Raw genomic sequence first — 26,718 nt, forward strand, 5'->3', positions numbered from 1 at the left:
TGCATATTATGTGGAATTCCTTTGAGAGAATAAATTAACACTAAAACATAACTATCTGGAAATTTGTGGGAAACTATTAAGACATTACTGCACAAAAACTGAAGAATCTTTGCACTTAAAGGAACAGCAAATTAACAGTTAATCATTGACATCCCATTAAATTACATTATACAAATAAGTACATTTTTCAGAGATTCTTTTTACAACAGTTCCTCCAGGAAATGAATTCAGATATAAAAGGCTGCCTGTACAAAGCTGTTCTAAAAAGTTTTTTTTTTAAAAAAATAATTTAATATTACATTTTAGTGTCAACACTAATATTACTATAATATTAAAAGTTCTGAAAAAATTCAGATACAGATTGAAAAATAACTAAAATAAAATAAAAAGCATATATTAATTTTTCTATACAATAATCTTAGCATCTGGACCTGCCATTGCTGCATCAAATACATTCTAACTTTACTATAAAGCATAATATATAGAGATCAGAGCTATTGATAAATACAGTCAGAGAACGCCTTATAATGTAGCTAGCCTAGTCATAACTCAGAATGGACAATTTTATATTTAAAAATATTAGTATGTTTGATCATTATTCCATAGAGTAAATATTAATATTCACTTAACAATCACATAGGATAAAACACAAAATAAATTATATACAGTATATATATATATATATATATATATATATATATATATATATATATATATATATATATATGTTAAATTACAAAACATCATATCTACTTAGAATCAAGGGATATAACAAAAGATGCTATTGTGGCCACAAAAGTATATATGTATTTGATGTTATTGTGAAATATATTTAATCCAGTTAATATACTTAAATAAAATGTGTATAAATATGATTATCAGTTGAGAATTGGTAAACAAATACAATATTACTGGACATGTTTGCAGCTCTTTTAATCACAACTAGCATTCAATTAACCACCTTTAAATAATGAAGATATTTATATATATACACAGTGTATATATATATATATATATATATATATATACATATATATATATATATATATATTTATATATATATATTGAATTCATATAGCTTTGTGTTTAACATTTTTTTTATTAATTTATATAATGACATAATTTAACTAATTATTTAATTAATTTATGATGCTATGTAATCATAACAATAAAAGAAAGAAGAAACAATCAATAACATCCTTAAATATATAAATATACACATACACACACATTTGGACATTACAATACATTACATGAGTTCTGAAGTATTAAGTCATATTTCATCTAATGGTTCATCTTGTTTTTTTTTTAATAAACTCTGATCAGCAGATTAAAGTTGGTCCTTTTTAAAATGTGCATAAGTATTCAAAGTATTGCCTTCTTAATTCCATTCTTAGCATTTAGAGGTTTATGGGCAGCTCCAAATATATCTTCATGATACCGCATTTGATTCTGAAACGAAAGGATATACATGAACACGGTGCCACTTACTGTTATTGCTTAAGAGTATCTGCAAGCTAAATTAATGTAACAATGAAATGCACCATTGGCTGGTCAAGTGAAGTTTGCTGTTTGATAAATTGTTTCCTCTTTCCCAGGGGTGGATATCTCTGTTTCTTAATTAAAGGAATATGGAACACAGAAAATAAACTGCGATAACACTTTATTTTCCATTTAAATGCTAAAACAGGAAGACCCTTAGCAATTAAAGGAGTAGAGGGTAGACCTGAAATGAGGTCAGTAGTCAAAAAGTTGAAATGTTACTACTAGTCAGTAGATCCTTTTCTGCTTATCAGCTGCCCTTAATTGTGTAAGTGCATTGTTATAATTATGCTTGTATTTTGTGAACCAGTGAATTTAGAATAAAAACAATCTTTATTTAACCCTTTAAGGACACAGCTTTCAGTTTGCTCAATTGTTTTATGACGGAAAAATTCTGTCATATGTCCTGAAGAGATTAAAGGGACAATGTATACTAGATTATTTCCTTGCATAAATATTTTGTAGATGATTCATTTATATAGCCCATCTGAAAGTGTAACAATCTATAGTTTTGCTAATTTTTAAATTACATTAAGGTTATTTTCCGACTCCAAGCCCCAAAGTTGTAGATGTATACTGATGTCTACAGACTCCTGCTTGTGTAATGGGTCTTTTCATATGCAGGGGAGGGGAAGTGTCTGCTCTTCCTGTTTTCTCAGCCCATTTCAGTGGGTGTCCCAGCCTAACCTTATCAATAGTGCTAAATTGGGAGTAAGTTTTTAAAAGGTTTTATACTAGATTTTTATATAAGTATCTGTGCATATTCTTGTTTATATTAGTGTCTCTTACATGCAGTTATATGAAAATTGGTGTATACTGTCCCTTTATTTTTACCAGACTAATAATTTCCCTGGGTAATTTGATTCCACTGTGGCATTTTGAGACACATGTTGCCAATTTGTATCTTGATGTATGCAGCACAGCAGTTTTGTAAAACATTTTTACCTTTAGCTGAGAGAAATAATTTTCAGTTTCCTCTTCATTTAGCCTCATCTTCTTTGCAATAATATATTTTAGAGCGCTTGCCACATCTCTTGCCATTTGGATGCCTCCACATACATACAGGTGGCCCTCCTCTTCAAGCAAAATCCTGCACACTTCATTCTCAAGTTTGCTTTTCAAGAGGTCTTGAACATAGATCTTTGAGTAAAAAAAATAAATAAATATTTTTTAGAACAGAAAATACCTAATTTTTTCATTGATACAATTTGCAAAAGCGTTATTTGCTGCATAATATTATGATGGATGGGGAGCACTTTTTTAATCAGCATATTTAACAATATGAACCTACATTACACATATTTATAATAAAATATATTGTTCCGCTTTGTGTGTTAATGTAAGAAACTACTGTTGTCAGATGACCCTTTTATCATTTAAAAAAGATAGGGTTGGGAAAAAAGAAACAGGCGAATTAAAGCGCTCATGTTGTATAAATGATCCTTACCTTGGCTTTGCCTGGTTCCCTAGAATAAGCCATGTACACTTCTTTCAGCACTCCTTTGCTCTTCATGTCTGCCGTCTCTTCTTTGTAGATATCATCCAGCTCGGACTGTTGGCAACCAGACAGTAATATCATAGAAGAAGCCTTTGTTCCTGCAATTGACAAGACATTTATAAGTTAGCATGTACCTTTGTTTCTTAGTTCCCTCTTTAATCTTAGATAGAAAGCATTAAATGCCTCACAGCAACCTTAATAGCTATGGACAGTATGTTCTTTAATATGTGTTTCGTGTATAGAACACTTACAAAGCCAATTTAATAGACTACTAGGGAATATTCTATATGGCCTCCATATGAGTAAAACATTGCATTACCTTAATAAATCATTAACTTATTTTACTGACGTCTATATTGTAAAGTAAACGTCTCTCCTTTTCAAAAATATTATTAGTGAATCCCCCTTAATGAAACACAAAGTTCTCAAGGTAAAAAATGCTTGGAGCCAAATTTATTCTTGTGAAAGTGCAACACACTAAGGTCTGGATTTTCAAAGATATTAGTGTGTTGATCTTTCACAAGAATAGATCTAGACATGTGCATTTAGTTTTTTTCCGAATTGAAACTCGGACGAATTCTCCAAATTCAGAGATTCAAATCGATTCGAATTTCTGAATTACCCTAGCAATGAAACTAAACTAATCCAAATGCATCTGTAATGAATAAATCCAAATTAATTTTGATTTATTCATTACATACGAATGGCCATGGACTAATCACAATTCAGTATAAAAATGAAATTTAGTAAGATTTAGTGATATTGAACAGTGAAATAATTCCGTTTGTGTAACTTGGAACCATCTGAATCAACATAACACATACCAGACTTCCGAATTTACGAATCAAATCCAAAGCGAATACATCCAAATTTATTCAAATCCAAATGAATCTGAAACTAATACATTTTAATGTATCCGAATTTGAATCGATCCGAAACGAAATTAAAAAAAATCAGAATCGGTCTGAAACGAACCAAAACGAATTTATCCACTGTGCACATGTCTAAATAGATCTGGCTCTGTAAACAACTGAATGTTGCAAGCGGACACCTTCTCCCACATTCCCCAGGACATACTTGAAAACGAGAGAAATCTCAATGTATCCTTCCTGGTAAAATATTTTATAAATAAATAAAATAAATAAATTTGGAGGCATCCAAAACCTCTGAATGCACATTCCTATTGAGGAGGCATCTTATAGAATTTCCCCAGACTAGAAAGCTTTAGAGAATCATGCCCTTTAAATTTTTTTAGGGTCCTCTAATTTGATGATGTCTTAGGAAGGTGCTTAGGTTGCCATGTGGTCAATCCAACTCTTGTAGGATATGGTATAAGGAAATACAAAGTAGGTCTACAAATTAAATAAACAGAAGTGGAAAGTTTTTGTTTTAGATAATTTACACGCAGGGTGCCATAGGTGATATCTAACTGAGAATAGTTTTTTGTTGATAAACAGTTTTTAAAATGCCAAATATTTTTATTTTAGTAATTTCCTATTCACTACATCAGTGATTCTCAGGTTGGTTGGTAGGACAACCAGGACTTTCATAGTCACAGTCACACAGCCATGGTTGATAAAAGTTCTATATTGCCTAATATGTTTCCCATGAGTATATTTCCTCTTACCAGAAATATTCTGCAATATTAAATACTTATATTATTAAGAAACATTTAAATGTTTTGTAATTGTATTGCATTAATAAGTTCACTGTAGTGCCAACAACATTTAAAAGGACCAGTAAATACAGTAGTAGATTTTTAGTTATGTCTATTTCCACTCTTATATCACGTGACAGTCAATCATCTAATCACAAATGCATTTACGAATATTCTGTGAATTCTTGCACATGCTCTGTAGCAGCTGGTTACTCAAAAAATGTAAATATAAGAAGACTGTGCACATTTTGTTAATAGAAGTAAATTGGAAAGTTGTTTAATTTTGAGTTGAGTGTCCCTTTAAGAAAACAAATCAGACTTGCCCCCTTTAGTTGAAAGTAGGGCAAAGATATCCCAAATCAATTGCAGGATGGGGACCAATTTAAATGGTGTTTAAATGATTATAAAAAATCTCACAATAACATTACTATTCTTTCTGAATTCATTCTCACCAATTACAAATAAATCCCTAAAGACTAAAAGGCACTACATTTTTCATGGGTATTGTAAAACATAAATGACTAATACTCTCTGAGAATAGAAGGCTAAAGATAATGTATCTAATTATACAAATCTAATAGAAAATGTATTCATAAGAGAAAGAAAGAAAGAAAGAAAGAAAGAAAGAAAGAAAGAAAGAAAGAAAGAAAGAAAGAAAGAACGGATAAAAAAAAAAATTCCCACCTTTCCTAATATAATAGAATAATTATAAAATGTGTTCACACACAAGATAAATTGATATCTTGTGTTATCAGTACATTTTTTTCATACCTTTCTTTTGCTGATCATAGAGTCTCTGTTGCCAAAATCCTCTGTATGGAGAAATTCCAGTTCCTGGTCCAATCAGCAGACATGGGGCAGCCGGATTCTCCGGGAGATGGAATGTGTTTGTGCTGTAGTGACAAGTACATTTTTCATTTAATAAATGAAATAAAATTGGTTATATATTCTGACTGAATAATCTTATTTGTATAATAGAAAGTAAAAGCCTATTTCTTTTATAAATGTGTGCATCTTTAAAATGTTGCTATTAGTTTAAAAAGTTTTACATTTATATAATAATAATTTTGTAGTATATCATTCACATAATTTTTTAGTTGACTGTGTAATCCATTGGCACTGAAACAAACCCTTTGCAGATTGCTCTTAACTGCTCGTTAATTTTTTTATTTTCCTTCATACTTGTGTCCATTGTGTTTGAGTGTCTGAAACAGGCATAGTTGTACATATTTCCCACTCACCTTCGTATAAAACAGGGTACTGTATCATTGAGCTTCATGGAATTCAGCCATGTACTACACACCCCATGATGCAATGGGCCCTTGCCCTCTGTGTGAAAAACAATAATTCGTTAAACAATGAGAGGTGATGTAAAGCCTTATATAGCTCTTAAAGAGACACATATGATATTGTTTTTTTTTTTTTTCCTGATGTAGAATTATACTGTTTTATATTTGTGCATTTTACACTACATATAACAAGCACGTGTCTCCAGAATTATTTACAATGAAGTAATACTTGTAATGATTGGTTGGTTATATTTTTAATTAACAAAAACTTTATTAGAAAGTAAACAAAAGACACTATTCAAGTGTAAAAAAAAAAGTACACACCTTTTGTATTGTAGTTTACAACAGCAACTGTCAGATGAATTTCCCCAGGTACCATGTCCACTGAGGAGCTAATGGAATAGTATCTTGGTTTTAGAGTGGGCAGTTGAGTCAGCAAAAAAGTAGTAGGCACTTGGAGGGATGGAAACTCTTCCAGAACCTCAAAGAATGTAGGATATTTGTAAAATTTCCATTCATTGTATTCATCAGCACTCTGAAAGGCAAATATTATATTATCATTTTTATTATGTTTTATTATTATCAAGTATTTGTAGAGTGCCAAATATTTCAGTATGTGAAGAAATTCCCAATTTCTAAACTTTCTGGGACCTAGTATCTACATAACATCTACAAATTATATGAATGAATGAGTGAGGAGAATTTACATTACTTCTGTACCAATCACTATATAACTACAAGTGCACCATAAAGGCTTATCAATAATTGTACAGAGAAAATATAGAAGGGATTGATGGTTAATTTGTGATGTAGTTAAATAAATATATAAACATATATTGGTTTGCATGTGCTTTGTATATATTGGCAAATAAAGGGATAGTCTAGTCAAAATTTAACTTTCATAATTCAGATAGAGCATGCGATTTTAAGCAACTTTCTAATTTACTCCTACAATCATTTTTTTCTTCATTCTCTTGGTATCTTTATTTGAAAAATAAGAATGTATGCTTAACAGCCGGCCCATCTTTGGTTCAGAACCTGGGTTGCATTTGCTTATTGGTGGCTAAATGTAGCAAGCACTAGCCAGGGTTTTGAACCAAAAATTGTCCGGCTTCTTAGCTTACATTCCTACTTTTTCAAATAAGTATACCATGAGAATGAAGAAAATTTGATAATAGAAGTAAATTAGAAAGCTGCTTAAAATTGCATGTTCTATCATAATCATGAAAACTTAATTTTGACTAGACTATCCCTTTAAGCACTACATTACCAATAAAATGTTTTAAAAACTACCATTTTGTTTGCAGACATTTTCAGGGCTTAAATGTCGCAGAGCAGTTCAGCGATACAAAATTTTGAAACTCACTGTAGCATTATCCAACACACAGACCTCAAATAAGAGCAATATGTATACTAGGTCTTTAGGAAAAGGGGGAAAGCATTGGTTGCCGATGTTAGTTACAAAAGGTAAAAGAAATAATGAATGTACATTACATTGTTTTTACTATTCTTATTAAATATTTTTATGGGGATTTCAATTTATGTTTAATGTATCTTTAAGTAACCCTGCCTGCTTAGCTGTATAACATGATTCATATCTATATTTAGCTTGCTGTAGCAGTTCTTCTGAGTTAAAAATATCTTGCTGAACCATACAAAATCATAATGAGCCAGATTGTTTAAACAATTAACCCTAAACTTAAATAGAAATATAAATGTACTTTAGATTGTGTGAGAAACTGTTTGTCAGTATCAGATACTGAACTAATTATCCTCATACGTACTTTGCACAAAGTTTCCAGTCTAGTTTTGTCTCGGTCATCAGTAGCCAGTAGAGACAGTTTTTTCAGTAGCAGCTGTGTGGGCGGAGAAGTTATGTCTAGGAAGTATGTCAATGCCTGAAATAGGGAACAGGCTGGGATTTTTTCATTTATTGCCCAGAAGTTACCTTGAAACAAAGAAAGATGGGAAATCATTAAGAATACATTGAAATGTACACATGATAAGGGGGTGGTGAAGTTTAGTATTTTTTTGCATAGAATACAACAGTTTTCTCGTAAATGACATTTCCCTCATTGACAACTATGAAAACTTGTATGTACCTATCAAATGGTTTGTGGTATCTACATGAGATTTGTTTTCACCATCAGTAGAATTGTATTTACAATAAATATACTATTAGGGTTGTTTTCACTAATCCCCAATTGCTATAAAAAATTGGTGGAAAAAGTCAGCTAAAGTGGGTCAAACATGCCTTCATATAGTCAGTTAAAGGTCCACCTGTTCTAGAAAGTGGACTTGTTAATAACTTTAACTGACTTTAGCAATTTGACTGAATTGTAAGCAGATTTTTTTAACATAAATATTATTGGCTGGATTGGTTCCTTTTTTAAATTGACTTTGCACTAACTTTAACAAATGTAAAAGGACATAAAACAAGTTGGGATATAAACAAAATAAAATATGTACTTTAATTACTTTACCTGTAAATTTATACTGCAGTGCCTCACCATTAACCATTTCTTTTTAGTTTCTGAATTGTAAAGCTCTAACTCCCCCCACACATTTCCTTCTATGGCTGTATCTATATCTATTGTTGTTTTGAAAGAATACAAAAGTACATAGGGATTATCTGCTGGAGCATGCCTAGAAGCTGTGAACTCAGTTGAAATACAATGCCCATGTCTAAACACTGATAAGGGGGGTGGAGTTGGCTTCTCCAGGCAGCTTAGTTATGTAATTCATTTTGCTTATTTTTGAAAATTATTTTAAAATACTTGCCAGCAATTTTTGAACAATTTTTTTTAATGCAAACTCGTTTTAATTACTAAGCCCTTTTTGGATATATCTCAACCTGTTTTATGTCCCTTTACAGTTGGTTATAATTATTTCAAACTGTACGCAATCAGTTATGTAAAATTACTTTTTAAAAATCTGGAATGAAAAACAATTGCAGATCCTCCAGTCTGCACTATATGGTGCTCTTTATCTTTTAGGCAAAACCTCATTGGATAGTGAATACCACTGAGGTCTGATTGAGCATTCAAGAAGCAGTTTTGACATCCTTAGATCAATTGAATAATTAGTATCACCTGGTATAACCACAAATAACAAGGCGATAACATAAATGGCCTCTGTCGATGAAAAGTTGCTGTAAACACTTTCAAACATTTTAATGGAAAATGCATGATTCATTCATTAGCTATTTGAAGAAAGGCTAATTATTTGAATTTGTTTTTGCATATGACTCAACAAATCCTAAATATGGAAACCTATAAATATTGTATTATTTATACTGTGCAACACATGCATAATTTACATACATTTGTTAGGTGGATCATTAAAGAAAGGCTATTAAAAAGCCATTTTAGTGAAAAAATACTTGCTTTTATCCGATAGAGCAAGTTATTTTTTGTCACTTTTTAACCCTGCAATGCTAAGTATTTAACCTTCCAGCAGACTGATTAAACACATAGTTGAATTACTGCTCAGGAGCTACTGAGCACTACTGCACCGGAGTGGAAAATGTTGCTGACCCAATCAGCAGCGCTAGTCGCATGGACCTGCTGTGCAACTTTTCTGCTGTTCCCTAGTGATACTTGTGTTTAATCCCTATGCTGGGATTAAACACATAGCATTGCAGGGTCAATACGTAGTGATAACAATTACAAAGGAAAGTATGTAATTGTTTTCACTAAAATATTTCTTTAACCCTCATGGTTCTAATGTACAGTAGAAAAAAAAAATAATAAAAAAATATCAGAAATGATACTTGTATGCCAAGGCTCATACTTGTCTATATTATATGTTTTGTATGCACAAAAGCACAATCCATTCATTTTAAATCCATAAATAAGGGTTAATAGCTAGCATATTTTATATCCACTGACAAAGCAATGCAGGGCTTTAAAGGTCAAAGAGAAAAAGAATATATTCTTACCCTGTTCACTGCGTGTCTCCAGTCGGAAGTCCTGATCACTAGGGGGAGCATCCTTTAAATGTCCAATTATGCCCATAACTAACTCTGATTGGTTGGCAGGAAACAAACCAACATGTTCCCCTGGAAGATACTGTACTTCCTGTCTATCCTCGGCGGAAAGCTGGAGCAGAAGAGTGGCACGACTGAAAGCAAAAAAAATCCCATAATATTTGTTATTACGTATTCAGGATTTCCTTTTTGAGTGTAGTAAACAATAAAGTTAAATAAGGGATTTTTTTAGATATCAGTAAGTTATATATATATGTGTGTCTGAACCCATTAGTAAATTAACAATTAAATACACAATTGTCAAAATGTGCTCCCCTTTTATACATGTTAACAGAATAGGATGAAAGGTGATACATAGTACATGAAAGGTTTAGTTGCAGTATATAAGTTTTAAATATTCCTTATATAAATGTTTATATGGACATAAAAAGCCATAATAAACATGTTCTAATGCGTTAGAGTATTTTATCGTTGTACTATTGCTTGGACAGAACTATGTGTTTAACACTCGCATCACCCTACTTAGATCAGTCAAGGACCTTGGTTACATTTGGCTCTAATTGGCAACACAATATGGACAAGGTAAATTTACTCAAGAGGTACCTAAAAGGGACATGACCCCCCCCCCCTCCCCCAAAAATGATTTGGAAACAGTATACAATTTTTAAAACTTTTCAACTGTTTACTAATATTATTTAATTTGCTTTACTATTTTGGTATCCTTTGTTGAAAAGCATATCTAGGTAAGCTCAGGAACTGGTAGCTAGCTGCTTATTGGTGGCTGCTCTTATATAGCTAGCTGATTATTGGTGGCAGGTTTGCCTCTTATTATTGGCTTAGTGGTATGCTCAGCTAGCTCCCAGTTGTACATTGCTGCTCCTTCAGGAGACCAGGAGAATGAAGCAAAATTAAAAATGGAAGTAAATTGGAAAGTTGTTTAAAATTGTATGCTCTATCTGAATCATGAAAAAGAAATTGTGTTTTATGTCCCTTTAAGACTTCTCTGCAATAGCAATACCCTAAAAACATTGCTAGCAAAAATCACATTTTAAACTTTCTAACGGACAATATGCACATATAGTACAATTTACTTTAAAATAGAAGAGTTACCTAGACTTTTGGCTCTGAAGATTCTGCCTAAATTTTAGTTTCATTGGAAGGATATACTTGGAGTGCATTTTTGAAAGTGCTGTAAGAAAACAAAATAAAGAGATGAAAAAACTGATACACAGTGAAGAAACATATGTAAAGCATACAGGGTTAAGACATAGAGATACTCGTAATATCTTTATTTCATTTAGGTGTATTCCCTCAATCCTTAGAAATAAAGGATTTATATATGCATTTAAAATAAACGTTTTTTCTATCAATCAGGTTAGGGTGTCACATAGAATTAGGGTGAAAACAAAATGCTGTTCTTTACAATGTAACACAGGAATATAAATATTAATCAGGAATGTCACAATAATTGATTTTAAATTGTGGCAAAGTTGTGAAAAAAAGTCTAATATAAAAGTTATTACCACATATAGCAGTTTTGTCATTACTTTACATTTATATCTTATACATTGTTTTGTCCGCTTATACGGTGCATAAGCAGCACGGTTACTTTGTTATTTTATATGGCTACATCCATGGTCTGATAATACTGCAAAGTGTTCACTGATTGAAATACTACATAATTACTTTTGAAAATTAAAAGAGTGTTGTACAAAAAATATAAATGATGCTACTCAGATAGGTCACATTACTCATTTGGCAATACAGGCAGCTGCCTAAAGGTTCCTTCTCCAAGGGATAATTTATATGCTGAAAAGTTAGGTAGTGTCTAACTAAGTGACAATGCAAATATCATGCTAAAAAACTGTTACAAAATGAATATGGTCTCACTATACCATCCATCAAGCATATTGCTAATTGTAATAAAAATATACCATTTCCATTTATAATTACTAATAAGAAAATTAGAGCCACTGTCAATAGCAAACAATAGCATAAAGCATCTGTATGAAAAAAAAACTAAGTGCTTCCTCTCATCCATGGTAATAACAAATTGTGTAACTGCATTTCCTTAGTCCAGGGAAAATTGCCTACACCTTTTCCTGATTACTGCAATAAGCCAGATGTAGGGAACAGTGTGATGGAACTAAAAAATAATCTTAATTGTGAACACTGTGCTAATTGAAAACATCAAAGCTTGTTTTGCAGGTAATTAGCTGCTGTTCCACATCATGGCTTGCTGAAAAGTTGAAAGTTAAAATGACACAGCAGGTGTAGTGTACCAGGAAAAGGGTGCAGCAAAAATCTGTGTGGTCTCACTGTAATGACTCATAGACCTAAGTAAAGAAACTAGTAAGCTCTGAAAACGGTTTCCTATACTTTCTTGCTTTCTAAACATTTACACTTAAAGGAACATACAACTTAACTGAATTCCCCATATCATTTTTAATTATGTTGTAAAAATGCTTTGCAATGCATAGTTTACATGCTCAAAACGTCAGACACCTATTCCTGCTACATTCTACAAAATGGTTTCTTGATCATGGATATGTAATATAATCAAAATAACAAAGCTAACATTAGAAATATCATTTTCATAAACTTCAGTGTCAGCTTATGAACATCATTATTCAATTTGAATGTCAAAAACTGACAAGTGCCTATTAATATCCATAATTGCCATCTTTCAATATACATCATGGTTTGAGAACAGTGATTTTCATCTGTAGGCCTCATGTCCTATTGGTAGACCTAATATCAGACCTGTTATGGGATTCCATTGATCACCTTTGAGTAGGCTAACCATATTGCCGCTTTAAAAAGGGACACATATGAAAAATACCTATGTCAGGGCTGTTTAAAGAAATGCTTTGAATAATGTTCTGTTATAAGAACCCTGACATATGTATTTTTCATATGTGTCCCTTTTTAAAGCTGCAATATGGTCAGCCTACCTTTGAGAAATGCTGTTTTGGAGGGAAACATTAATCAAGTATAATATATATATGGGCAGAATCATCTGATGTCTAATTACTCACAATATTCCATTTCCAACACCATTTTTCTTTACTGAACAGAATCACATCAGATTTGAAATAACATTTATGGTAATACTTTTAACTGCCAATATGCATCATTGCCTCACACACTTATACTCCAACTCTTTATGTAACATGGGAATGTAACCATAAAGTTTTTTTCAGTCACATTATTATTATGTGTTCAAAAATATTATTAGATTTTGGCTTTGTTTCTAATTTTAATTGTGGAACTTTGAAGTATTTTAGATACCTTTAATAAGGTCAAATGGCAGTGTTTCATTCACTAAGCGGTAGTTCTCAGGATGCCAGGTTTCCGATGAAGAGTAGTGTTTTGGCAGCATAATTTTCTGCCTGTCTCGAATCTTGAATACTTCACATGCAGCCTAGAAAAAAAAAACATTATTTTTTTTTAAATATATACAGTGATATATTGTGGCTTCTTCTTGAAGCCAAAGGGTTATGCAACATAGTCATATCTTCAGATTTTCAATATATTAATGTAGTAATAGTTGTGTTTATTTTTAATAAAGTAGTTTAAAAACATTCCAATTTTCTGCATTTAAAATGAATATTGAAAGCAAAAATGTGATGCATTGTGGAACTTATCTGCATATCCATCCCCATCCCCTGCTATAGTGGAAAAACACTGTTAACTGAGGTTACAGAATAATGTACATCTAAAGTATACAATACTCTATTGTGTACCACTGAATAGGAAATCTTATTTAAAGGGACAACTATGTGTATAATATGTTTCCATCTTGTGACATATATTTTAATGTATACAAAATATAATTACATAATTATCATTGCCTTTGTGATTCAAACCTCTGATTTTTAAACAAATTACCTTGAATGTATGCACTGCCCAGGTTAGAAAAGATTCTTCTTGACCATTAAGTTCATCCCCTTCACCTGTCAGGCTTATCTGTGACCCACCAAGCTGAGCCAACTTTTGGTCAACATTGTGGGCAAATGCACAGAACTGAGGATACATGCTTGACCCAAGGCCAAAAACAGCATACCTGTGGGAAAAGAAATGTACCTTAACATATGCCGACAGATTTATTTCAAAGTTTTATTCTAATAGCATTATGTGTTTATATTCTCAGTGCATTCATGCAAATACTTCTGTGGTTGAGATTGTGTCACTGGCATAAAACAGAAAGAGAAAATGCCCATTTCTAGGAATGGAGATATAGTTCCAAATCCAATCTAATCAGATACATACAAAGCTAAGTGACTTTAGGTGTCAGTCTCTCTTTGAGTGATATAGAATAGATAAAGTGCTAGGTACTAGTGAACACTGTAAAAAGTCTGAATCTATTTGATTAACTTTTGTTTGGTTGATAGATTATTAAAAATGAGGACGACAAAATTATTTTTCTTTCTGTCATTTTAACATGCTCATTTTATATTGTTCTGTTAATTTTACATATGTTCCTGTGATTAATCCAGTGTGCATTAGTTAAAGGACATGAAAACCAATATTTTCTTCCATGATTTAGACAGAGCATATTTTTTAACAGCTTTCCAATTTAGCTAAACATATCAGTAAGCCAATGACAAGAGGCATTTATGTGCAGCCACCAATCAGCAGCTAGCTCCCAGTTCCTGAGCCTACCTAGCTATGTGTTTCAACAAAGGAAACCAAGAGAACTAAGCATATTAGATAATTTAAGTAAATTGGAAAGCTGTTTAAAATGATATGCTCTATTTGAATTATGAAAGAACAAGTTGGGTTTCATGTCCCTTTAAAGGGATATATAAGTGCAGTAAAACCCTCTAGTATTAGAGCATTTCATTATAGCACTAAAACTTGCATAGGATTATGTGTTTAATCCTTACATAGGGTTAGTAACATAGTTAATGTCAGCAACAATGCCCTACTGGGTCCTAATTGAACATATCTGATGAGCCAAAGACAAAAGGCATATGTGTGTAGCCACCAATCACCAGCTAGTTTCCAGCTCATGAGCCTACCTAGGTATGCTTGTGAACAAAGATACCAAGAGAACAAAGTACACTTTATAACAGAAGTAAATTGAAAAGCCTGTTAGAATTGTTTGCTCTATCTGACTTATGAAAGTTAAATTATGGTTTAACTTTCAATGAGATAAGGAGGAAATAACATTAATATCAGGCTCATGTTACAACATCATATGTTTTTAGTGTTAATAGGATGATATAATAATTTATGTATTCATTAATGAGTTACTAATGTGCCTCCAAGTATTACACTGTACCTGGTTTGATTAAAACAAGGACAATCCCTTAAAGATATATTAACAACATTTTTTTAAAAGGTCAAGTCAAAATTAAACTTTCATGATTCAGATAGAACATGCAATTTTAAACAACTTTCTAATTTACTCCTATTATCATTTTTTCTTCATTCTCTTGGTATCTTTATATGAAAAGGCAAGATTGTAAGCTTAGGAGCTGGCCCATTTTGGGTTTAGCACCTGGGCAGCACTTTCTGATTGGTGTCTAAATGAAGCCACCAATCAGTAAGCTCTACCCAGGTTCTGAACCAAAAATGGTCTGGCTCCTAAGCCTACATTCAAATAAAGATACCAAGAGAATGAAGAAAAATGTATAATAGGAGTAAATTAGTTGCTTAAAATGGCTGCTCTATCTGACTCATGAAAGTTTCATTTTGATTAGACTATTCCTATAATATACATTGTACTTATCAGCATCACAAAAAATAGCAAATGAAACAAAGGTTTTAAAGTAAATAAATTGCCATTTTTATATTTTTTTTATAAAAAATCTACATTGCGTATTCATCTTATCCCTTTTGCTGTGGTAAGTTAGGGGCAGATATTAATGAATGCCTGCACTGATCAATCTGTATGTAATCTTGCAGGGTCAGCCAGCTTCTTGATGTGAAATAACACCATTTTCAGATTTAAATTACAAAAAAAGTGGGCAAATGAATAATCAAATTATATTGCATTTTTAAAGTATAGTTATACATTTTAGGTGAGTTCAGATTTAAAGGGACAGTCTAGGCCAAAATAAACTTTCATGATTCAGATAGAGCATGTAATTTTAAACAATTTTCCAATTTACTTTTATCACCAATTTTGTTTTGTTCTCTTGGTATTCTTAGTTGAAAGCTTAACCTAGGAGGTTTTTATGCTAATTTCTTAGACCTGGAAGCCCACCTCTTTCAGATTGCATTTTAACAGTTTTTCGCCACTAGAGGGTGTTAGTTCACGTATTTCATATAGATAACACTATGCTCGTGCATGTGAAGTTATCTTGGAGCAGGCACTGATTGGCTAGACTGCAAGTCTGTCAAAAGAACTGAAAAAGGGGCAGTTTGCAGAGGCTTAGATACAAGATAATCACAGAGGTTAAAAGTATATTATTATAACTGTGTTGGTTATGCAAAACTGGGAAATGGGTAATAAAGGGATTATCTATCTTTTAAAACAATTAAAATTCTGGTGTAGACTGTCCCTTTAAGGAGGGTGTGATGTTTGGAGCAATAGCTGTTCAATAGTATTCATATAACACTGTCCTTTGCCCTGTTATGCCTAGTTGTTGTTGTTGTTGTATAGGTTATAATGAATCTCTGGTACAGTCAGGTTTTTATGACCATGATTACTGGACTGTGCAATTATTTGTTTAACTTCATGCAATGACAATAACAATGAAAGTATTTCTTTAGACATTTTCATACCTTAGTTTTTTCTTTAGTTGTTTCAAAGCAAATAGAGATTTCTTGAATTTCTATGGGATAAAAAAAAATCTGAGTTAGCCTGTAATGTACATTATTTCATATATAATACAATTTAAAATGAATATAGTATATTATAATATTCCTATTTGAATTATAATGCATTCCAGTTAAATATTAAATGCATTTACTTAGATAACTATTATACTAGGAATGGATACCTAGAAAAGTCTCAGCTATTTTTAAATGTATATACAATTAGATATATCATTGCTTTGGTAAAGATATATAAAAATGCAAATTACTATAAAAAAAGAGGGTTTATTTAGTGGATGAAATAAAAGAATATTAATACATAGCACTCATTCCCTATAAGATGGTATGATGTCTTAATTCATACCATAAGGATCAACTTACCTCCCCATTGCCAGGACAGTCTCCATTTCCAAATGTACTTGTCACCACCAGTAGAAGGGTTTCTTTATCCAACTGGCTGATGTCATAATCAGCCATACAGCAAATCTGAAATAGTAACATTTTTGGCTTAAAAAAATAAGCTGTTGGAGTGAAGTATAATTAAAGGGACAGTATACACCAAAATTGTTGTTCTTTAAAAACATAGATAGCGCCTTTACTACCACATTCCATACAGTTATGGCGGACATAGAAACTCCCCAAAGATTGCTTTTAGCACAGGAGTGTCCATTAAAAAAAAAGTTATTTTAATATGCCCCATTTTAGATGCACTTTCATGGCACATGTGGGTATGTGATGTCGCATATAGTAGGTGACACGTACAGTAGGGTATAGCATTTGGTTTCACACTTGGATATATCTTGCACTACATTTAGGATTATAGTCAATAAAATCTGTTATTTCAGCCATGTTTTTGAAAGTATATTTTTATAGCATAAAGTATATGCATAATTATTCATTCACTTTTTTATTCAAATGCTCCACGAGTCAAGTGCACCTACATGAGCATAATACAGGTAATATCAATAACAGCCACCTACAAAGATTACTCTGATATTTATGTTTTATGTATTTATTTTTATATAAATATACATCAATTCAGTGGTTCTTCTAAGGAGTGCTGGGAGCTGCATCTTGCTTGATTACTATAGGATCCCTTACCTGAAAGGTGCTAGCTGCCTTCAGTTTGCATTTTGTGCATGTCTAATGCTTTATGCCAGGGCCCCCAGATGTTTTGGAACTAAATTTCCCATGATGCTGAGACACTCTTTAGGCTGTCTGAGCTTCATGGGAAACGTAGTTCCAAAACATCTGGGAGCCCAAGGCTGCTGACCCTTACTCTAACACATTAGAGGTTTTACTTTCTGCACTTTTATATCCCTTTAAAGGGACATAAAACCCAAAATTGTTCTTTAATGATTCAGATAAAGCATATAATTTTAAATAGTTTTCCAATTTACTTCTATTATCTAATTTGCTTAGTTCTCTTGCTGCCCTTTGTTGAAACTCATAGCTAGGTAGGCTAAGGCGCTGGGAGCTAGCTGCTGATTGGTGGCTGCACATAAAATGCCTCATGGGAAATTTAGTTCCAAAACATCTGGGGGCCCAAGGTTGCTGAACCCTTCTTAATGCAGCACAAAGAACCATGCTTGCTTCAATACAAATGATTAAACACATATTTTTTTTAGCTCATGTGTATGTACATTTTGTTCTATACACTGGCTTACAATCTGCGTAGACTTAGTCCGATGCACCTGAGAAACGTCACTGATTTTTAGTGTCACACAGGTTTAAAAACAAGTGCCATATTCATTTTAAGGCATGATACAGCTGTGACAAAAGTAAAAGAATAGATACACTGTAGCAATGTATGTGTAAATGTGTGTTATACATCACATAATAGGACAATTTATACAATTAATCAGTCATAAGGACCATTTTATTTTATTTACATTGTACATATGACCAAGTAAAATGATTGCATTTTGTCCAGTTATTTTAGTTGCCAAAGAGAGAGCAACAACTCGTGGTCCAATATGCACAAACGTGGGATTAATTACATGCATAAAAACAATAAAATCATGGAAATATAACATCAGTTAAAGAGCCACTAAACGCAAAATCTTTCTTTCATGATTCAGATAGAACATACGAATTTAAAAAAACATTACAATTTACTTCTATTATTTATTTTGCTTCATTTTTTAGATATCCTTATTTGAAGAAAAAGCAATGCACATGGGTGAGCCAATCACATGAGGCTTCTATGTGCAGCAACCAATCAGCAGCTACTGAGCATATCTAGATATGCTTTTCAGCAAAGAATAAAAAAAATCAAGAGAATAAAACAAATTAGATAATAGAAGTAAATTAGAAAGATGTTTAAAAATGCATTATCTTTCTAAATCATGAAAGAAAAAATGTGGGTATCATGGCCCTTTAAGGACATGACAGAGAGCTTACCTTAGTGTTGAATGCATAGTTGAACACGGTGTGCAGTTTTTTTGCTAATGTTTCAGATTTTCCTGTTTCAGTAGCATAAAGAATAGTTGCTTTGGTTCTGGCAGCTACTGATTTAGCCATAAGTGCTGATGCAAAAAGGACAGCCCTGAGAATGTAATTAATATGTATTTAGTTTTTTTAGAAAACAACATTTTAAAGAGAAAACAAACTAGAAAATAGTATGACATCTGTATATGTTGTATATGTATCACGTTTACTGTTTTGCCTCTAGAGTCCTTTGGAGAGCACCAGCAACATGATAATAATAGACTGTATACTTGGGAATTATAGTGTGGAATTAAATATAATGTTGCCCTTATTTGAAATGAAGTAGACACTTTATATAATGAATTAGTAGTCTCAATAGCATAACACAATCCACACTGCTTGAATTTTTATGTTGGAATTATAAATCCATGGTTAATATTTATGGTGCGCTACACTATTCATGTTGGATAGCGCAGATGAGTAATTTCCCTCATTTAATAGATTTCATGACATATAATGCTCAGGCACAAAGCTATTAGACTGCAAGAATTCTGTTCAAGAAGCAGAGGTTTTGCCTAAGTTCTTTGTTATACACCTTTCATGTTTTGAAAGCACAATATCAAGCAATAACAATTAATATGTAGTGTTCAAAAAGTTTGCTTTAAAATGCTTTGGTTAGACATTTTAAGCAACAACCTTAAAGACTCCATTGTGATTGCCCAAGGGCCTACAGCTTTATAAAATAATTTTAGATAATGAATAATATTTTTGAGAGGAATTAACACAATTGTTTGTTATTACTTTACACTAAAAAAATAAATGTTGAATGTATTAACTCAAATTTAAACAAAAATACAATTCAATGAGTTCATTCTCACTTTGATATAACGCTAAACTTGAACTTCTTCTTCATTGGTTTACGACTTTCATCTTTCCACACATGGGTTTTCCAGGCATCCACCTAAACAAATTTCACAAAATGTTGTCAGTTGTATTAAAGGATATTTTTTTTTTCAGTTCAGAAAATATAAACAAGAATAGCAAACTGCAGAAACCAACTTCACATAGAACTGAAACAAGCAGTTTGTCTAAACACAAAATAAATAGTTCCTGTACTGCCCTAACTTACAAATATACTCAAAACATGAATTACATTTTTATCTGTTAAAAAACACAACCTGTTATACTTAATATTTTAGAAAGATTTAGAAAGAAATATGACCTTTCAGTAGGTGTTTTGTATATTGAAGCATAATCACATCATCATTAAAGGGATACTGAACCCATTTTTTCCCATTATTCAGATAGAGCATGCAATATTAAGCAACTTTCTAATTTACTCCTATTATCAATTTTTCTTCGTTCTCTTGGTATCTTTTTTTGAAAAAGCAGGAATGTAAGCTTACAAGCCGGCCCATTTTTGGTTCAGCACCTGGGTAACGCTTGCTGATTGGTGGATAAATGTACTCACTTATCAGCAAGTGTGCTAAATCAAAAATGGTCCGGCTCCTACGCTTACATTCCTGCTTTTTAAAATAAAGATACCAAGAGAAAAAATGAAAAAATTATAATAGGGGTAAATTAAAAAGTTGCTTAAAATTGCATGCTCTATCTGAATTATGAAAGAACATTTTTGGGTTTCATGTCCCTTTAAGATACTGACTTTGGAATTTACTATGGTTAAACTTTTCATATTTTATTAAATTCTTACCTGATAATAGTAGAATGGGCTAAGTATGTAATTAAGCATTTCCTGATGAAACACTGGAGTGATGCTTCCTGATATCGGAGGAACAATCCAAACCCAGTCAGCTGGACAACCTCCCCTTAGCTTATACTCATTCTGCATATGTTTCATAAATGATTCTGCTGCAGAGTGGTGGTCCATAATGGTTACATTGTGTTTCTGAAAAGCATACAAGGTCGTTTAGAAATCTGGTATTTTTCTTATAATAGTTTTCATAAGTTACGAGTGGAACACTGTTTATAATTCAGGAAATAGCACATAAAACTGCGCAATTAAGAAAAATAGAATTAGATTATGATTTTTTGTTGTGTAGTTAAGATATATAAATTGCTATGCTGCTATACTGTTTTATTTTTATGACTGATGAATAATAAATATTAATACAGGTATATCAATACAAAAATTTGAGTTGAATGTTTTTTAAGTTATTATTAAAAAATAAATAATTCCATGTGACAAATTGTAATTAAAGTTTTTTAATATTTGCCAACCCAGTGTTATAGATATACCAGATATTAAAACATGATCAAACACCTGAACAAAGCCACAAGGCTAAAATAGCCATATATTGGATAGAACCTAATAGTCCCTCTGAACAAAATAAATAAATACATAAATAAAAACATATCATTCAGATAAACACTGCTAAGAAATAGGAGAAAGACCTGAGACATTCTCTAATACAGACGTTTATAAAGCAATTGATGTACCAACCGTATACAGCAGGTACCCCAAAAAGACTAGAAGAGATTAGAAAGGGAGGAAAAGCTTATAAGAAATGGGGAATAATTAATTGAGAGAAATTCTGGAAATACCTGATTGTCCTTAATTAGGTTTGGTAAAATGCAATGAACATGATGATATGACATCTTAAAGTGAAATAGAATATTTAATATGCTATATAATAGCATATAAATACTATAAAGATGTGCAAAACAAATATAGGTTAAATGACTCACCTGAAAACTGTAAAGAACAGCTACATTAATTTCAATAACAGCTTTGTCTTTCCATAGTGAAGCAAGTTTATGTGTTTCTAAGCCCAATCGTTTTCCTACTTCCTGCCCAGAAAAAAAACAAAAAACATACAATCATTGAGTACTGGCAATCAATTTTTTAAAAAAATATTCTTTATTGAACACAAAATCCAGTAGTGAAAATGTCAAACTTACCTTTAAAAATATTAAAGAAAAATGGTTTTGCATGAAAACTTACAACATGCAATGTAATGTGGAACAACTTCATCCATTACACTGTATACCAGTTAAGATCTTGAAATAATTTTATATATATATATATATATATATATATATATAGTAGCAATATGTCAGAGCTATTGGCTGCAGCAAAAAAAAAATAACAACTGCTTCCATTATACTGTGAACCAGTTATAATCTTGAAATAATTATATATATATATATATATATATATATATATATATATATATATATATATATATATATTTGCAAAAAAGCAGAGATATTGGCTGCAGCAGAAAAAAAAACAAAAGAAAGGAGTTACATTTATCCAAATTAAAGGGACATTAAAAGCTATAAAATTAAATATATTTTATAAGCATAGTATTGAGGTTTTTCTCTGCCTCTGTCTAGTCATGGGTGCTGCCATATTGAAATCTAGCTTTCTCTTTATTCCAGTGCTTACATTTTTGTGTATGTACAGCAACTCTACTTCAGATACCTGCAGTGAAACCTAGGTTCCAAAGTGATTAGAGGGAGGGGCATGAAGTTTTTTTTAGTGTTTAATGTCCCTTTAATTCTAGGCTGCATATGTAAAGAAATATAACAGATGTGTATGGTAATTGACTAACAAATTACCTAAGTACAGGTTTTAAGAGCCTGCCCATAAATATCTAGAATGGAATTACCTCAAGAACATTGTAGCGTTGAACATCACAAAAATCCCTGACGCCTATTTCAGTACCCATGTACCAGCCATTGAAAGGACATGCTGTAAACTCAATTCCTCCAGCTTCGAGAAGCATGTTGGCAACTGCAGGCAGCGTGTACCATCTTAGATTCATTTCCTTAAACCATTCATACCTGCAAACAAAACAAGATTTCAGAACGTTAAATTTCATCAGATTGGTTTGCAAAGCAAATAAATCTAATTTTATTTAATACATTCTAACGGGCAGTTTCATTTTGGTTAATTCTTATTATATATGTCTGTGGTGTAGACATACAGGGGCCGATTTATTAATGTCTGGCGGACATGATCCACTGTAGTGATCATGTCTGCCAGACATCGCTGAATGCCGGAATCATATGCTGTCGGCATTTAACATTGCACAAGCAGTTCTGGTGAACTGCTTGTGCACTGCCACCCCTGCAGATTTGAGGCCAATTGGTCTCTAGCAGGGGGTGTCAATCAACCTGATCATACACGATCGGGCTGATTGCTGTCCGCCGCCTCAGAGGAGGCATACGAGTTAAGGAGCAGCGTTCTTAACTCCTGTTTCCGGAAACAGATGCATTGGGGCCGATTGACTGCTTGGTAAATTGGCCCCACAGTATGTTTAGAGCTGGAAAAATATTGTTATAGCTTACAAGTCAGGCCAGAGAATTACTATTCTATTCAATGTAAGCTGTTTTACCTGACATACATAGATATGCAAGCTATGAATACATTTCAAGCCAAAAGGAAAAAAAAAATATTTATGATCTGGTGAAGATAAAAATATTGAATGTTATAATAACTACAACTGTATGATTTGCATAATATCAATAACAAAATAAACCAACCTTAAAGTTTCATTTATATCTATTAAGCTAGCAAAAACAGCAAATTTCTGCAATTTTCGTATTTGACTTTTGCTTTCCCTGAATTTACTGAATAACACTACAACCCTATTTATGCATTGAATGGACAGAAAATAACCCAATATTTTAATATATATTATTTAGTTTTGCATAGTAAAACAACTTTAAAATATACTTTCATTACGTATTTTGCCCTGTTTTCATGTAATTTAGCTCTGAAAATTTTGTGATTTCGACTTTTCAGATCTGGAAATGCACACTGCAGACTTTTAAAGACTAACCCTGAACACATATTTCTTTAATTGACTTTAACTGATATCAACTGAAAACAATCCAATTTATACTAACATAATGATTTTAGCTAGCCTTGTTGTCTACAGGCTAAAGTCCAGTTTGGAGCCTCCAAATAATTCAAGTGGTAGGAGTAGTTTTGGCTATTGAAAAACAATTGCAGCAATCAATATGTTAATTTGTTTAGGCTTGGCTGATATGTTATTCTATAGCAAGATAACAGAAATAAGGGGTTTTCTGACCCTTTAAATCAGCCAAAATATTCCCCCGTGACTGAAAAATTGATACCAACTATAATAGAAATTCACACCTTAACTTGGCTTACAAATGCAACAACATTTCTTCTCCCAACTTACGTAGGATGTTCTAGTGGAACTTCAGGAATGAGTTCCGAGGGAATTTCAAACACCTCCGGATCCTGCCCATTTGCCTGGAGCACTATGGGAAGAATCTCAAACCGTCCATATTTTGGCTTCCATCCGAGCTGAATGCACAACTATAATTAAATATAATACATTAAATCAGACAAAAATATGTTAACTATGAACAATATTTTATGGCTTACTCTTAAAAAGCATAATGTGTCATTAAAAAAAATGTGTATTCTGTGTACTGGCTTTTGCAACCAAGCTGCAATAATTCTAAAAAATTCAGCAACAATTTCCTGTGTGATAATTACTGTGTTTCAGTGACATTTACATTACAGAAATAGTATCTTGAAATATAATTCATGATTTTTTTTAAATACCTCTGTAAATTCTACACTAGCTGGATCTCCACGAATTGATCCATCTTGCATTTCAAAGCCTGCGTAACGAACTAGCTGACTGTTCCATACTCTGAAATCATGTTTCCCATCAGTCCGCTGAGGAAATATGGTTATAGCAGATCTGAAAAAGGATACAAAGAAGTCTCCTATAAGTATTTTCCAGAAATAGTTTTACTGATATACATATATCTATCCACGTATAGACACACACGTTTCTTATTAAAGTGCATTAAGACAGTATATTGCAGAAATTAGACTGAAGCTGTAAAAATTGTGTGTTTCCCTTAAACAGCAACATGTGATTATTTTATTCTCAAAAGGATTTTAATTATTACAATAGGAGCCATCTCTGAAGGCCCTGTTTCTCATTAAAGGGACATGTACTCTAAAAATTATCTCCACTTTTATGTGTTCCCATTGGTCCATTTACCTGCTGGAGTGTATTTAATGAATTAATTTAAACATCTTCTTTACCTTTATTTTGTTATTTGAAAGAGTTGATTTACCTGTTGAAATTGACACCTTTACAGAAAATGTGAATACAGTTGCATTCTCTGTAGAAAAATTATATAAACAGGAGACAATAATGCTGAGATATTTTTGTATCTGAAAAACCTGGTTGCGCTCATTGAACCCCAGCCATAATTAGTATTTAAATACCTAATTATTAGGCTGAGTGATTAGATATAAATAACATGAGCAAGTCTGCTTTACATTACATAGGTGATGGTTTTAATGCGCAAAAGTCGCTGTTTCAAATACAATAAAAACATGCAATATAATCTCCCATTCATAACAAGTCATTTGGAATACGGGAAACAACAAGTAAAAACATTGAGGGTAGGTTTTCCAACTCAGCAAGGAGAAACCTGAATGATGCATTTGGATACTATTATTCGTGTTCCTCCCTGCACACCCTGCAGAATGTGTAAATCATAGCTGTCCAGGAAAACATAATTGAGGTGGCAAACTTAATCTAGCAGCAAATTATTAATGCATTTACTGCCATTAGTATATTGACATTAGTTGGTATAATATCTATTTTAGTTTCTTTTATGTGTGAACGTTGTAAAAGCAATTATTTAGTGATCTAAAGTTACAATTTATCACCATACATTTACCATTAAAAGTTCATAACCTTTTCCAAACAAGGGGACCTGGTGTAGTTATTCAATACCGCTCTTTTTTTCATAGGACATTAATTTATTTTAAAAAAATATATATATCAGGCACTTTATTGCCATTTCTTAATAAACTGGCACCACATATATTATGATTTATCTTCTCTAAATTACCTAATGTTTCCGCCATTTGATGAATACTTTATGTGACGACAAATGAAGTCAAACATTTCTTTTGCTGTCTTGCAGTTTCGGCCATCAAACACCTTAAAAATGTAAAATATTTCATCATTATTGTCAATGTCATTTAATAAACATGATAGCGAAAGACCAAGAAATGATATTGAATCTAGTTTATTTCACTCACTTTCAAAATATAAAATTCTGACCTGTAAATTTGACCACTGTATTCTTCCTATACATCTGGGAGCATTTCTCCATGCCTGCTTTGATGCAAATATAAGCTCTTCTAGAGTTAGCTGGTAAGTGCCAGTTAATTCAATCTCTTTGGTAACCGCTTCAACTCTTTTAAGGTGGTTATCTATTTGTGGCCTGGAAAAATGACACAAGATATTTAAAAACAAGTTTGAGTAAACTTAGTATAGTACATAGTGAGGAAGTAAATTGCATTTCCTGCTGCCTCACTTTCCTGCCAGTTATAAGTCTTCAGCAGTGTACAAAACCTCAGAATAGCATTGCCTAGTATCATGTAATCTAATGAAGAATCAACATGATAATTACACTTGTAGACGAGATGAGACAGCATGACTAAACATAATTAGAGATTCTTGTACACAGATACTTTACATTTTAGTTTGTTTTTCTTTATCCAGTTGTT

The 26,718-nt window shown here is 32.1% G+C and overlaps 1 protein-coding gene across 2 annotated transcripts in view; it reads right to left on the minus strand.

The window, feature by feature from the left end:
* Nucleotides 1-812: 812 nt before the first annotated feature.
* The window catches only part of NOS2 (nitric oxide synthase 2), a 37,534-nt gene continuing 11,628 nt past the window's right edge, over nucleotides 813-26,718 (minus strand). For both annotated transcript variants that reach the window (XM_053704601.1, XM_053704600.1), the window contains exons 7-28: nucleotides 26,270-26,432; nucleotides 26,055-26,146; nucleotides 24,739-24,880; nucleotides 24,347-24,486; nucleotides 22,805-22,979; nucleotides 21,879-21,980; nucleotides 20,884-21,078; nucleotides 20,051-20,133; nucleotides 19,146-19,290; nucleotides 17,124-17,228; nucleotides 16,710-16,759; nucleotides 13,866-14,040; nucleotides 13,266-13,398; nucleotides 11,085-11,163; nucleotides 9,927-10,108; nucleotides 7,771-7,934; nucleotides 6,311-6,521; nucleotides 5,939-6,026; nucleotides 5,469-5,590; nucleotides 2,990-3,138; nucleotides 2,488-2,682; nucleotides 813-1,452 (exon numbers count right to left, since the gene is read on the minus strand). In XM_053704601.1, the coding sequence (XP_053560576.1) occupies nucleotides 1,366-1,452; nucleotides 2,488-2,682; nucleotides 2,990-3,138; nucleotides 5,469-5,590; nucleotides 5,939-6,026; nucleotides 6,311-6,521; nucleotides 7,771-7,934; nucleotides 9,927-10,108; nucleotides 11,085-11,163; nucleotides 13,266-13,398; nucleotides 13,866-14,040; nucleotides 16,710-16,759; nucleotides 17,124-17,228; nucleotides 19,146-19,290; nucleotides 20,051-20,133; nucleotides 20,884-21,078; nucleotides 21,879-21,980; nucleotides 22,805-22,979; nucleotides 24,347-24,486; nucleotides 24,739-24,880; nucleotides 26,055-26,146; nucleotides 26,270-26,432 (2,977 nt within the window). In that variant the 3' untranslated portion in view covers nucleotides 813-1,365. The remainder of the gene's footprint in view (nucleotides 1,453-2,487; nucleotides 2,683-2,989; nucleotides 3,139-5,468; nucleotides 5,591-5,938; nucleotides 6,027-6,310; nucleotides 6,522-7,770; nucleotides 7,935-9,926; nucleotides 10,109-11,084; nucleotides 11,164-13,265; nucleotides 13,399-13,865; nucleotides 14,041-16,709; nucleotides 16,760-17,123; nucleotides 17,229-19,145; nucleotides 19,291-20,050; nucleotides 20,134-20,883; nucleotides 21,079-21,878; nucleotides 21,981-22,804; nucleotides 22,980-24,346; nucleotides 24,487-24,738; nucleotides 24,881-26,054; nucleotides 26,147-26,269; nucleotides 26,433-26,718) is intronic.

The sequence above is a fragment of the Bombina bombina genome, chromosome 3 (assembly GCF_027579735.1).
Source record: "Bombina bombina isolate aBomBom1 chromosome 3, aBomBom1.pri, whole genome shotgun sequence".
NCBI classification, from domain to species: domain Eukaryota; kingdom Metazoa; phylum Chordata; class Amphibia; order Anura; family Bombinatoridae; genus Bombina; species Bombina bombina.